General features: G+C 30.0%; 1 protein-coding gene across 3 annotated transcripts in view; it reads left to right on the top strand.

The window, feature by feature from the left end:
* The window catches only part of LOC134834147 (complexin), a 96,431-nt gene that overhangs the window by 63,730 nt on the left and 17,268 nt on the right, over nucleotides 1-15,433 (top strand). For all 3 annotated transcript variants that reach the window (XR_010162147.1, XR_010162146.1, XM_063848713.1), the window contains one exon: nucleotides 4,764-4,933. Coding sequence is in view for 1 of the 3 variants with exons in the window: in XM_063848713.1 (XP_063704783.1) it covers nucleotides 4,764-4,933 (170 nt within the window). In the remaining 2 variants the exon portion in view is untranslated. The remainder of the gene's footprint in view (nucleotides 1-4,763; nucleotides 4,934-15,433) is intronic.

The following is a 15,433-nucleotide window of genomic DNA, read 5'->3' as shown; positions in this document are numbered from 1 at the left end:
CAAAACAAGCAATCAACTAATTAAAATACTCACTTTGCGGCGTTTTGGCGTGGAATTTGTACATTTTTGATGATACCATAATATTTGCTTATTTACGTTTGGAGAGAGAAAATGGGGTAAAACTGTAATAAATTACACTTTTCTTTGATGATTTCAAAAAACGGAAAATTCCCATCAATAAAAGTCGGAATTTTGAGGAAATATCTTTGACAAAGAGATATTTTGAAACATTTTTAATCTGATATCAAACAACACTTTATTCAAGCATCAAATTTTTTATCGAATTTCGATTCGCTCCTTAGCAGTGCCGTATGACCGAAGAACTGGCTTTGTATAGCTTTTTTACAAATTTTAACGCTACTGCTCGTGAATCAGCGGAACGCAACTCATTCCAGTCTGATATCTGATATCAAACTCAATTTTTTCATTTCCTGGAAGAGATTGAAGCATCTCTAATCCAATACAATTTTTGCCACATTTCAAAATTGATTTTGTAAAAAAATGCATAATATGTCTGTCCGTCTGTCCGTTTGGACCAGTGTAAATTTTTGTCACTTGCTAATTCAAATATTTTATACTGAAGCACGAATTAGCAGAAGGCAAGTTTTATTTTTTAATCAGGTTTGGTTGATTTTGAAAAAAAATCGTGTAGAGTCGGAAAAATCGAGGAAACACTTGAGAAATTTCAAAATATTTCTTCTTCTTCTGAAAAACTCGAAAAATTAGTGAAAATCAAGAAAACTTGAAAAATGTAATAACATTTCTAAGATACATAGTTAAATTTGTGGAAAATTTTTTGAAAATTCATGAAAAGTTGGAAAATTGTTAAAAAATTCGGAGAAATTTAGAAAAGTTAAATATTCAAAAACTTGTGATATTAAGTTAATATTCGACGAAATTTTAGGGAAATTCCTAAAAGTTCGCGAAAAATTGGAATGTTCGTGAAATATAAGGAAATTAGTAAAATGTAGGGAAATTCGTGGAAAATCAAGAAAACTTAAAAATACAAATTTAATATGTCAAAATCTCACAATTTAAAAATATTCATAAAAAAAAGTTTTGAAAAACAAAAAAAATCGGGGAAAGTCGGGAAAAATGGAATATCAAATGAAAAAACACTTTAAAATACGATTAAGCCATTCGCTTCAACGAAAGCTTTCATTTCTCGTTTTCCCTTGTAACCAGATATAAAAATAATAACTTTTATTGTGCCAAATCATGCAGAACAAAGATGAAAGCGAGAAGGTAGCGAGATAAAAAAAAACCTTCATAAAATTTCCCAATAACGGTCCTGCGTTAAACAAATGACGGTTATGAAACAAATGACTATAAAAATATGCCCTTGGGTAAATGAAATTCGCGGCATTTAGCATAAACGAGCATGAGACCTTGCTCAATTTGGATATAAAGATAAACAAAAAAAAAAAAAACGCAGACGAAAAAAATAAATAAATAAAACGTTGACATGACATTGCATTCGGAACACGATCGAAAATGTATTTAAAAGAGATTAATTGCTGTCTATGGACAACTTAAAATGCTCTAACGATGCTAATTATAAAACATACTGATTTCGCATTTATCATGCTCTCCTCGCACCATGATGGAATGATACTTGAATCTGCCATAATGAACATTTATTTTAAGTGCATTGTTATGTAATCTCGTCACAATCTTAACAGCCTCACACACACTGGAGCATACTAATCTGACTTGTACAAGACAAACATAATAAATTAAATTGTTACCACGGAAGAAAATCCGACATTTTCCTAGAGAAGCAATTATTTTCCAATCACTCTGTGTTCAGTCTGTGCCATATTTCAAACCAAATAATATATTTAATGCAAATGGAAACAAAATGACTCGAAGGCAGATAATGAACGCAGGCCAATACGGAGCAGCTAATCAATATTCATTAAAAGGAAACTGTGAAGATAGATGTTCGTTTTTCAAGAGATTGCCTCTTAAAACAATGTTTAAATAGGCATCGGAAGTGCGGTGAAAACGTCATGAATTAAGTGCGAGTTAATTTTAAATGGGATTTTTATGGATTAATTAAGTGTTTCCCCCACGGCAGCATTTAAGATTTTTTTTTTTGGCGAGTCTCTCAGACTTTCTTTGTGGTTCCTTCATTAAATATTAAAGCTCGAAAAATACCAACTTTTACTTTCCAATAATTAAAACCAATTTCAAAGGCATTCGCTGAAAAATTGAATTAAAAATAAATTTTAAAATTTCATCAGAATTTAAAGTAAAACTCTAATGAAAAAAGAAAAGTTTGAAAATTTCTCCGACATTTTATGTGTACTTACCCTGCAAAATATATGTCTTTATTAAATTATCATTCACATGAAACATATTACCTAACTCAATATTATGCCAGGCAAAAAGCATCGTGCCGGCATCAGGCAAAAAAGGGGGAGGCGAGGCAAGAAGCACTCTAGAAAACATTTATGAATATAAATTTAACATAATCAAATTTACCTATCACATGATATTATTACCGAAAGCATGAAAGTCTCTTGTGCCGCTATACATAATGACACAAAGACGCAAACAGACATAAAATGTATTTATTGAATATAGCGAAAAAAAAAATCGAGAAAATGCGATAAATGAAAAAGCACATCGATGTCGTCGTCGTCGCAATCATCCGGCAAACACACGAAAAATTCGTTTTGTCCCAAATTTATTTATTTCTCGCAATGCAAATGCTCCCTCCGCCTCTAAAATAAAAAAGAGAAGAAAAAATATTCGAGTGTTAATGTATACATGTTAAAATATGTGTAAATTTCTGTGTGAAAATAAATTGATTTTCCATTTCTTAATGCGCGCCGCGTTGTAAGAATACGAAAAATTTCTCTGTCGCTAATGTAGTGGGAGTGAAAATGGCGAAAAATGCCGATTTGATGTCTGTATTAAAAAGTGGAAAGGCATGATGAAAGGAAAATTGAGTTTATGACTTAAACTTTTCCTATTAAAAGCGATATAAATATTTTCGTCGACATCGTTGTTGTTCTCGGGGTGTGAGAGAGCCGATTAGGATTATCATATTTTTCCATTATTTAAAGAAAATGAATTTATTACGTGAGTGTTTTCGCCAGCAAAAGCATCTCTCTTATATATTTTATGACTTTTTATTAATCAATGAGTTTAAAATTATGTCATAAATTTTGATGTTTTTGCGCGTCGTTAACTTTTCATCAGTCAACCTGTCGGAGAAAAGTTGTCGTGACTGTCATCTCGATCAGAGAAAAATAAGAAGATATTTTTTCGTCTGTGTGACATTAAATCCCACACTAAGCGGATTACGTACGGTAAAAGTAAAACTCTAATTAACTTAATGGATCCGCTTTACCTATAAAACGATACGATTTTGTCATTTTCGGGAAATAATGCTTAAAAATCATCAAAAAGTGTCGAAATGCAATATCCGAAAAACGATAAATGAAATCCTTGAATAAATAGTTGCACAGCGAAACATTTTGAATTTATTTTCGCAATCAATGTCAGAGACAGTTTTTTGGTGAATTAACGGTACTCTGTCAAAATGCAACGAAAACTGAAAAATTGGTGTTTCGCAATTTAAAATTTTTACGAGATAGATACCTTAAATATTTTTAAAGACCAAAAAATTTAAAACTAAAAAAGATTTTTAAAAGTAAAAAAGTATCTTGCGACTAAAAAAATTAATATTTTGTATTTTTCTTAAGAACTATATTTAAAGTAGTATAAAAAGTTTTAAGTTTTGGTGTTTTTCTGAAATTATTAAAACATAAAAATTTTAAAATTCTTTAACAAAATTTTTTAAATAATTTTTATAATAAAATAAATTTAAAATTTGACTATTAGGTAAATACTTAAAAATTATAAAATTTAATTAAAATCTAATTAATCTTAAATCTTGGCTCTGAATCTTTGAAAATAATTTTTAATTAATATTTAAAAAAAAAAATATAATATTTTTTTAATAATTTATTTTTTTTTAATTTTTATTAAAAAGAATAATCTAGATTAGAAAATTATTTAAAATTTATTTTTAAAAATTTTAATTAATTTTCTTTTTTTATTTTAAAATATTTCTTATTTATTTTTAATAATGATCCATTAAATTTAAAAATTTTATTTTAAATTAATTTCAAAAATTTTTTTATCTTAAATTTCAAAAAATAAATTATTAAATAAAAATCTAGTTAAAATTTTTAACTTTTTTTGTCTCACTAAAAATTTACGAAACATGTATTTTTCATAGTGAACAATATTGAACAATTTGAGAAGAGTGTAGAAACGATTATATAATTCTTTTTTCATTTGAAACTCTGATTATCCGAATACTCTTCACTTCAATATGATTTCAATATAAGAACAATAGCAGCAACAACAACAACAACAACAGTAGTGGCAAAAAAACAGTTGCCACCCGTATTGATTCATGCCTGAATTGGTGCAAGCATCTGCATTTCAAAACAATTGTTTGCCACATAGACACTCGGAAGTGCACAAACAAGCAAAGCGAGTGTATAAATAACTGCCGTATGCATGTTTTGTGAAGTGACAACTCGAACAATTCCCTCACATGACGTTGTTTTTTCGTTCTTTCTTTTTATTTGGTCTTTGTCAATATATACTTTTCCGAACTGTGCCTATCAATTGTCGTTCTGTTCTGTCAGAGTCGCACACGACGATGATGCGTCGTCGTCACAATTATGTGATAAAACTTTGTTTATAACAATTTTTTTTTCAATTATTCCTTTTTGCAGGCGCAGTCGGTGGTGATGGAGATGACGGTGATGAGAATAGCAAAGAGAAGGAAGAGGAAGCCGAACGCGAACGCCAAGAGGCGATCCGTGAGGCTGAGGAACGACGAAAGGAGAAACATCGCAAGATGGAGGAGGAACGAGAAAAGATGAGACAAGAAATTAGAGATAAGGTAAGGCAGTAACAATAATGGTTGTGTCCTTCTTTGTTTATTGCTGGGGAATGTGTCGAAAATGCCAACCTTCTTTTATCACCCAACCCTGAATATTAATCACGCTCCCTAATCTACATAATTACCGCAAATAAATTACTCTAATTTTTATGTTACTTCTAGTCTGATAGGTACCCCCAAAAATACCCACCATTATTTATTTGCAGTGATTAGTATTTATTTTTACTATGATTTATTATCTTTACCAACCTATATGCCATAAAAAAGTACCGTCGATACCAAACTATATATATGGAGAAACTGATAGATGTCATTAATTATGTGTTTAATTAAATTTACGGAATTTTTATGTTTTGGACGTGGTAATTATTATAATCAACTAAATGAAAAATGACTCAATGACAAACTTTTCAAACTAAAGTACAGTATCAAGTGTCACTTAATTCAGAAACTTTTTTCTACTTTCTACCACTTCTAGTCTGAATAGCTGACCCATTTTTTGCCTCTGTAAAAATGTACCTTTTGAAAATAAAAAACAAAAAAAAAACCTCTCATCGTTATCAAATAAGAAGAAAAACAGAATAAAAAAAAAGTTCTTATTTTTCAACATAAATCGATTCAAATGTCAGTCTGTTCTGTATTTCATTGAATTAAATTTAACTACAATGGAAAAAGTTCAAAGTTCTTCTCTTTCGTTTTCTCTCTCTTTCTCTTACGTTTTATATCAAATTTCAACAATACTTTGCCATTGCAGTAATAGCATTAGTATCGCTTTTGTGGTCTTTGAGCATTTTTTTTTGTTTTTCATATTCTCGAGTGTACTAAAGGAGAAAAAAATGCAATACAACATTTTACGAAAAACTTCAGGTTAATCAAAAACAAGCATTACTGAGTGAAAAAAAAAACTTTTTCCAGAATTTTTTAATTTAAATGAAATTTTTAAAGGCGAAAAACCTCTTTGTTGGCAAAAAAACGCAAAATTTATCCAATAATCTCTTTTGCATTTTTTTTTGTACTTTGAAAAAAATGCCAACGATATTCCCTGAATTTAATTAAATTTTTCCACATTGACATGGGGATCACACAAATCGGTATAAAAATAATGATAAATTAAATTTTCATGTCAAAAAAATGGGCCGAAATTAAAAGTAATAAAAAAGTTCCCATGCAATTACTCACGCATGTTAAGAGCTTATGTCGTTTTATTTATTTTTAATTTTTTTTTTCTGTGAAAAAAATTTATCGTGTCATTAATGTTTGATCTATTTAATCAACTGCAACGATAAAAATTCGTGTTTTTTTAATAAATAAAAAAAAATGTTGGGTCAGTTAGTTTGTAAAAAAAAACTATTAACACGGAAAATATTGCGTATCAACGACCGTCAAACAGACCGACACATTCGCATGATTAAACGTTATTAAAAGATGTCACTATGATTTATTTAATGGTTGTATAATTAATTTTATCGACTGACACTCGGCAGTTGTTTGCGTTGTTTATGCGTGCGCGAGAGTGTGGGAAAGCTTGATGTCAAAACATTTCAATCATTAATAATAATAATGTTATAACGACCGCGTTGGTAATGCGTGAAGATTTTGATTTCGTAGCAACGAAGTACCAGGTGTCTCCATTTTTATTAGATTTGTTAGAATCTGTTGTTTTATTTAATTTATTACAAAAATTATCAAAATATAATAATTTAAAAAAAATAAATAAAGCATTTAAAGCGAATAAATTTAATACTTTATTTTTTTTTTAATATTTTTTTTGTGAATTTTGAACGTCTTGTTCAAATTTTAAAACAATATAAACTAAACGTTTTAATTCAAATTTTAAAAAATCTAAATAAAATAATTTATCAAAATAGAAATTTTTTAAAAAAATACTTTCAAGTTGAATTTGAGAAAATTTAATAAATAAATTAAATTTTTAATTTTAAATAGAAACAAATTTTAGTATAATTTTATTTAAAAAAATTAATTTTTGATAACTTTCTAAAAATTGTAAAATATTTCCCATTTTTCCTTTCTGAATATTTTCGACAAAATTGTAGGGTGGGGGGTGGTGACGAAAATTTAAATACTCAGTAAATTAATTAAATCACCTAAATTAATATCTAGAAAATTTTTAACTCATCAAAAACCATTCAAACTGTAAACCTCAAAATATTTAGAAAATTAAGTAAAATTAAATTGACCTCGTCATTCACCCGTAAAATTTCTCCTGGATCTACACGATAAAAAATATATGTGTATCGGATTTATTTAAGAAACTGTGAATTGGTACTCATCGAAGCCCATAAAAGGATTCGATTCAGTTAATAACAATAGTTTTAGTATCGCTATTAAAAAGGAAACGTTATTCATAAATAAATGAACATTAATCAATTTATTGTCTTTATTTACGCCTTTTACGAACGGAGCATAAAATAAGAAAAAGGTATCCAAGGTGATTCCAAGGTGGGCTCAAAGTCAAAAAAATAAATAAAAAAATAACGAATAAACACACAAAACAGAATCTAGTTCATTAGTAACGATTATGTAAATCAGTGTCAAAATCAGAATACATTTTTCCATACATTACGGTCTTTATGCATGCAATGGGAAAAATTTTCATGGAAGTAAAAAAATCTCATCAAATGTAATGACAAAAAATACCACTTGTAACTACTAATTATTCGTTAATAGTCGGTCGTTGTGCATATGGCCAGAACTCTTCACGTAACATAATCACAAAATCATAGATAATAACGGCATTTTGATGCGGACTATTTTCATGTCCTAATAAGTTTATTGCTGCCTATTATTACCATATATTTGGTGGAAATAGATCGAGCACAATAAAAAAAAGCCAATCAATACATGATTATTTCCTATGAAATGTTGATGCTTCCATAAAGTGTACCATAATACGGTTATGGCCTTCACTTTTCGAGTAACTTGTCGTAAATTCGATGTTTTTATTGTCTGACATTGGGGAAATACTTTAGGATATCTTTGTGTTTGTGTAATTCAGTTATTAGCTCTCATCATATACCTGCATGGAAAAACACCTTGAGGAATAAATAAATATATACCTAAGTGGTGTGTGTGTGCCAAGAAAAACAGAGAAACGCTCGGTAAATGTAATTTATAGTTTTTATTTGGCTTTCGTGAAGTGTATTGATGGGTATTTTATTTCGGATTGACATGTGAGAGACAAGTTTATTGAGTTTATCGGATTTTGGTTGCAAACACAATAATAACAATGCGACTAAGACAGATTATCTTGAGTAGTTTTGTGACTTTTTTTTCTCTTCGTAAAAACTTTCATTGAATTGCCGAAACAAAACTTTGTCTTTATTCGACAAATGTTTGGATTCAATTTACCTTGGATGAAAGATTATTGCCCTACGGACCAAAAACCGTGCAGGATTGATCTCTTAAACTCTTAAATCAAATTTTCGAAAACCTCTTGAAGAGATCAAGGGACTCATTAAGAGTCAGGGTAGGGTAGGGTTTACTAGACCTAGTCTAGTATGGCTCGCACTGCGGTCTCTAAAGAGTCCTATTGTACTTCATACTGTAAAATCGTAAGCTTTCTCAGTAAACGCCGAGGAATGGGTCTTAGCTTTTTACCTGTCATCCCAAGCAGGCGCCCTCAAAATTCACTCAGCTCTCCCAGAAGGTCCCAAAGGGTTTCTAAAAGATCTCAGTAAATTTTGAGCACGATTGGAGTCAGAAAAGTTTTTTCATGATTTCGAGTCTCGAACCGACGACCTTACCCTTACGACTCTTAGGAATCTAAAGCAAGGTCAATTCAAGGTCAGCTCGCCTAAAAGAGGTCAATTTGATCCCTTCAAGTGATTCATTTGATCTGTGCTCTTAAAGGACTCAGAGACTAAGTCAATCACTTCACAAAGGATCAAATTTTGAACTCTAGAAGGGATCGAATTGACCTCATAAGTGATCAGATTGACCTCTAAAGAAATAAATTGACCCCTCAAATAAATTTTCTGATTTCTTATTACATAGAAAATCAGAAAATTTACTTAGGGCTCAATTTGACTCTATAGGGGTCAATCTGGTCCCTTAAGCCTTTAGGAATATCAATCTCACCCGTTTTTCGACCACAGGGCAAATCGTATCCAAAACAGAAAAGAGAAAAAAAAACAAAACAAAAGCCGAATCTATTTCAATTTTTTCTTCGATTAATCATTCATACGTGCTTGGGACTCATAATGCTGCCGCTTTCCTGCCAAACGCAATTTGTATCTGCCGATAATGTATAATCAACAAATGATGGATTTGCTCAATGGCAAAAATAAAAAAGTTCGGTATACAAGTCTTTCATGTGCCAACAAACAATTTGTTGGACAAGTCAGATTTCGCACGTTTCGCAAATACAAATGGCACTCATTTATTTTGAAATGCTCCTTGTAGCAAAACGAAGACAATTATGTAACTCGCAATGTTTTTCTTTGTACCAGCAAATATTTTTTGACATCAGCGGGGTGGGATAGCACTTTGTTTAAAATTTGGCACAGGTGTTGCTAAAATAAGCGAGAAACCAAATGTCATGTTATTTTTAGCTTTTCATAACTTTGTTTTTATGTTTTTCATTCAATTCTTGTCTAAAAGCGGTTTAAGAGAAATAGACCTGTTTTTATTATAATCTAGAAACCTTTTGAGATTTTTTTTTCGTAATCTCTACAATACACAAAATAGGACACAAAAAATTAAAACAATTCAGCCATATGCTTCATTCAAATGCTTTCAGTGCAAAAAAAAAATCTTTGCATAAAAACAAAATAAAAATTGTACAAACAAAGCGCCACATGTGAAAAATAGGGTTTCGAAAATTTTTATTCTACACACAAAACAAGAAACATTAAAAACATAAAAGCCTGAAAGCAAAAGAAATGCATTTTTTTTTTCTTTTCACTTTTTTTTTTCAATTGAATTCATGTCAATTGTGAGCGAACGATGTGCGCTTAAAAAAAGCCCCAATAGAATTTCCTCCTTTTTATTTATTCAATAGAAAACTGTTTTTATTGAATTGAAAATGCTTGTGAGAAAAACTGATTGTTTCAGTTTTCTTTCATGCAAGATTTTCATTAGTTTTTTTTATGGAAATTTTCTTTTGTCAACACACTTGTAACATTTTTACTCGTGCCGCACACAAGAAAAAAGTCTAATTAGACTTTTCGCGTCCTCTTGACATTTTTTTTGTCTGAAATTGAATACGTAATTTTTCCTGGAGCGACAAAACTTTCATTTAGTAATTTTTGAATAGCAAATCCTTTCACGCGAATTTTCATTCACCTTCGTTTTTTTTTGTGCAAATAAGCTCAAGCAAGGAAGAAGTAATCCTTTTATTCTCTCTTTTTTGTATGATTCATCCACATGATTCAGCAGCTTAGTGTGTCATATGCATGAATTTTCCACATTTTACTCGTCGCACAGCGACTCGGCAATGAAAACAGATTATCAGAACATTTACTCATATTTTAGATTTATTTTACGTTTGAGTGCATTTACATTGAAAAGAGAAATCATTTTCGTGGTTTTGCTGTGTTATAAAAATACGAAATAAAATATTTGACAGATAAAAATTCATTTTCAAGAGGAATGTACAAGCAAAGATTTCATGCTTTTAATTAAATTTTATATTCATTTCCATAACTCTTCGAAATTTTGTATTTTTTTTTTATGAAAAATATTTCCTCAGAAGTGACATAACTTTGCGCACTTCCACGCAAGAGACCAGAAACTTGTGCATTTTATCATGCAGTTTAACAATTAAATTTTGTTTCCATTTTCTGCATAAATTTTAATCAAAAGTCAATTAAAAAACAATAAAGTGAAAATAATTATTTTATCATCAAAAATTGTAACAGGTCGTTCCACTGTGTTACTCTGGTTGCATCACGAGAGGGAACATCCGAGTAAAATTGGTTTAAATTAATAACCAGCAAAAAAAAAACTGAATATAGCCGAGATTTTGCACATTCGATCCCCAGGTGTATAAACGAAAAAGCTTCTGATGTAATTTTATTACAAACTGAAATTCACTTAAAATTTAATAACACAAAAAAAAATGCCGACGACGGAGACGGTCGGTCATATGGCAGATGCTTCCCGTTCTCTCTGATTTTCAACACATGCAAATTCAATTTTAATAAAATATTTATTTTCTTCATTATTCCGAATTTTTTGTTCGCAAACATACACAACAATGTCTTATGAAGTAACTTTATTCGCGCAATCAACCTTGCTGCGGAGCAAAGTATAATATAATAATATAAATGAAGAACAGGCACAGAATAAATTATAACCTCATCATCGTCATTTTATTCACTTGGCTGGAGGAGCAAAACTATGCGGCTTCTGCTGCATTCTTCGTGCTTTTGTGTGCTATGGCATTCAATTTCCACATTGTTGTGTTGCATTGTTCATTTTGCGAAGGAAGAAATATTCCGATATAAATTTAAAGTTGTCAAAAAAATGTTTGAAATTTTGCCGTTCGAATATTCCATCGTTAAATATTTTTGTTATAATGAGACTACCAACATCCTCATTAAATACTTTTAATTTTTAAATTGCGCATAACTAATTCACTAATTATTTCGCAGAAATAATCATGTATAAAATTGCAACGAAATAATTATTATTAATATTAAATTGCGACGCGATGTCGACGTCTAAACACTCACGTCCTTAATGTTTGCTTGTTGTTCAGCCTTTTCAATTATAATTATATTCAATTAGTGATGACGAGAGTGAGTGAACAGGATGATGCTCTATAAAGAGACTCTTTTTGCGTGTCAAATTAAGTTTATAGAAAAAGTTGTGTATGCGCGCTTTCTAAGGTTAAAATTGTATAAAATTAGAACGGAAATGTGAAACTCACGCTGAAGTATAGTAGAAACACTAAATTGCGTGATATTTTGTTATATAAAATTAATTACTTTATCGCGGGTGTGTGCACATATTTGTGGCTTTTAGGCCTAATAAAGCGCTGATTATTTACTACTACATCATTATTATATTGTTTCACGTGTAGTTAGACGATCATGGTGTGGTTTAGTTATGGAGGTTGGGCAAGCCGCAGACATCAACTGGGCTGCCAAAAGTCCCAAAAGTAATAAAAATGTCTATTTGTGAACTACTAGGAAATAAATGGAAGATGCCAAAAATATTTTGGTACATACAGAATGAAAAACTAGCAGGTCTAGTGGTGTCAAAAAGGACTGTGATTCATAAGAACGAGGAAAAAATACGGAAACGTAACCGACAAAAAGTTTTTTCATTGGGACAAACTTTTAAAAAATAAGATTGCACGGTCCAACAAATTATTTTAAAAAAATCTTAACAATTTTGAAACCTATTGGAGTGGACAGAGGACTAAAAAATTTTCGATACGTATTTTTTTGTTTAGCTGTAGCAAGTCAAATTATTTTTTTTTATTTAAAAAAAAAATTAAAATTGTTTGATTTTGCTCCTCGTGTTATCTCGATTTTCGTCAAATTTTTCAATTTTTTGATTGAATTGTGCTTTTTTGTGTTTCTAATAACTATTTGAGCCACTTCAGGCACTTTTGGAAAAGAAATTAGTCAGATTTAGAGAAAAGCTGAAAATTTTCAAAATTAATTAAATAAATACTTAATAAAAGTTAAAATAAACGTTTTTTTGAAAAGCTTCGAATTTCTTATAAAAAAATATCAAAAACAACTTAAATAATTATTAGAAGCATAAATAAGCACATTCTTTCATACAAAGTCAAAAATTTTCATAATTTTTTTTCCAATTTTTAAAATTTGTATGGGGTTTTGGGCTATTACGGGGGGCGAAAAATTTATCTCGTTTTTCCTTAATGATTTTATTTTTACTCGAAAAAAACCTTACCTAATTTCTCGTAACAACCACCTGGTTCTCTAATTATTACCTAGTGGCGACTTCCTTAGTTCTGCTTTTTTATTCTGTGTGTAGAAAAAAAAATCTATGAATAAATATTCGCACGTGTTACTAATCTCAATAAAATAATAAGAGAATCAAACAATTGAACGTTACATCACGACAAACCTAGAGAAAAGGAAAAAAAAGTCTTGATCGTGCGAAGAAAGGATTTTCTAAAGTGTTTTTACAGCCATTGTTACACGAAAAAAAAGCAAAAGTATCTATTGTTGCAAAGTGTTTTATTATTTTTATTGAAATAGTACCCCTTTGTCTACCTCCTTCTCCTTGCTCAAGCACTACACACAAAAATTTCTATTTTTTTCCCTTTGAATTTTCCCAGTCGATTGTTATCTTGAGCACAATGGCGCCGAGATAAGATTTTGATCGACATCAATTTTTTATCGAAACGTTTTATAATCTCAGATGATTTTTGCAAAAAAAAAATCAGACAAATAATCTTCAATATTGATTCAAACTGTTCAAAGGCGCGTTGTACAAAAAAGGTCTTTAAGTACACAAAAAAATGAGAAGTATTAACTGGATTACCATTAAAAAGTACCAGCCACCTCCATACATCAAGCAATGTCATTAAACTCATTTTCCCAAGTGTAGTATAGTGTTCACCCACTTTTGGGTCGCATTACATCACATTACATCATTAAATTGACATTACGGCACACTTTGGAGTATCCTGTGTTCAATTAGCAGGAAATTTGCTCGGTGTCGTATTTAATGTGTGCGAGATTTTGTAAATGATATCCTCGAAATATGGCAGTCATTAAGGACAAATTGAGGAAGATGCCAACCAAAAATTCAACGAACGAAACGGGAATTCGGTCTTAATTAAATTGTTCATGCGGCAAATACTTGATATCGATAGGTGTTTAATTCTTCCGATGGAATGTCATCACCATCTAACTACTTAGTACAATATTGCATTCCAGCAATCAAAATTACACTGCAAAACCGCAATGTAATAGTTTTAACGGAAAAGCATTGCAACCACTCAGAAATCTTTCTAACAGTGGATGAAGCAATAATTAAAAATGTTTCGAATTCCTCCTTCTAAAATTTATTTTAAAAATGTTCAGAAGTGACACTAATTTTCGGAAAAGTATGAAATCAAAAAAAGTTTGAAAATGCTCAAATTTTTAATAAATTTTTAACAAATATTTATATTGGTTAAAAATTTAAATTAACTTTTTTTTAGATTTTCAATTTTTCACTAAAAAAAGGATCAATTTTTTAAACAAAAAACATTCATCATTAATATTTTTTAGAATTGATGTACAAAAACTTCCAAAAATTGTAAAACTGTACTTTCTTGACACTTCCATCGTAATTTTTAAAGGCAGGCTAAAAATCTAGATCGATAATTAAAAAATCAAGTTTTGAATATTTGAATTGGTTAGATCGTATCACAAAAGATTTGAATTTTAAACTGATCTGCAAATTAATCAAAAAATTTTTAACAATAAATATTTTCTGATCTAAAAATTGATTTGAACCAAAATTTCGATTCAAATCTATTTTTTAGATCAGAAAAAAAGTAAAAAAAAATTAAGTTTTCCTAAAATTTTTTGATTAATTTGCAGATCAGAACAAAAATTAAAAATTTTCTTTTTTAAAAATTCGATCTGCCCAATTCAAAATATTCAAAACTTGATTTGATTATTACCTATTATTAAATAAATTATTGATCCAGACTTTACAAGACTGTTTAAAGGTCTATGAAATCGAAAACATTTTTGATTATTGTAACGCCCAAATATTTGCTGATTGAATTGATTAATGTGTGAAACCATTTCACTCTGCCCAATCGATAACAAACAACACTCACTTCCTTGAACTAGAACGCTCGAATGCAAGGAGCCAACTAGGCCAAAATTTCCCCATGAAAATTTATGGCTTTTGTGAATACAACGTCATCCGTGTCCTCTTCACACACAAATCAGCACAGACAATTTTTGGCAATTTGCCAAATAACGAGGCAAAAACATGGCGTCGTCGTCGTCGTACAATCACTCGTTTTTGGCTGCCGTCGTAATAATAATAATAATCGACGCTATGTGTATCGCTACGTGTAAAAACTATTAGTGCGAGAGCAACGAGATTGCAAGGAGGAAACGAAAAATAGAATTAATATAACTTTGTTAGAGTGCCAGCTGCTGTGTCGGTAGTAGTAGTTGCTATTGATATTGAAAACGGTATTTTTAATCAATAAATTATATGAAATGTCAAAACCAAGCAAGGATATGTGCGTTCGCCATTCAATTGCGGTTAAAAGTGAGTGAGCGAGAGAGAGAGAACGAGAATTGTAGGTCATTGATTTTTATTTAAAAATTTTGCATATTTGTCGATTTCATGCTTATTGCTTTTTTTAATGTACGTCACAAAATCAAATTATAAGATTTAATTGAAATAAATAAATTATTTAAGCCAGATTGCAATTGAAATTCCGCTGGTCAGCAAAAATGATGCACTTTATAAACATTTTTTTTTTTCAATTTTAATAAAATAAATCAAATTAAAAAAATATTTTCCATCATCATCATCAAAAGT

Source organism: Culicoides brevitarsis, chromosome 3 (assembly GCF_036172545.1).
Source record: "Culicoides brevitarsis isolate CSIRO-B50_1 chromosome 3, AGI_CSIRO_Cbre_v1, whole genome shotgun sequence".
Lineage (NCBI taxonomy): Eukaryota > Metazoa > Arthropoda > Insecta > Diptera > Ceratopogonidae > Culicoides > Culicoides brevitarsis.
Note: the sequence above shows the minus strand (reverse complement) of the source record. Positions and strands in the feature narration are given on the sequence as shown.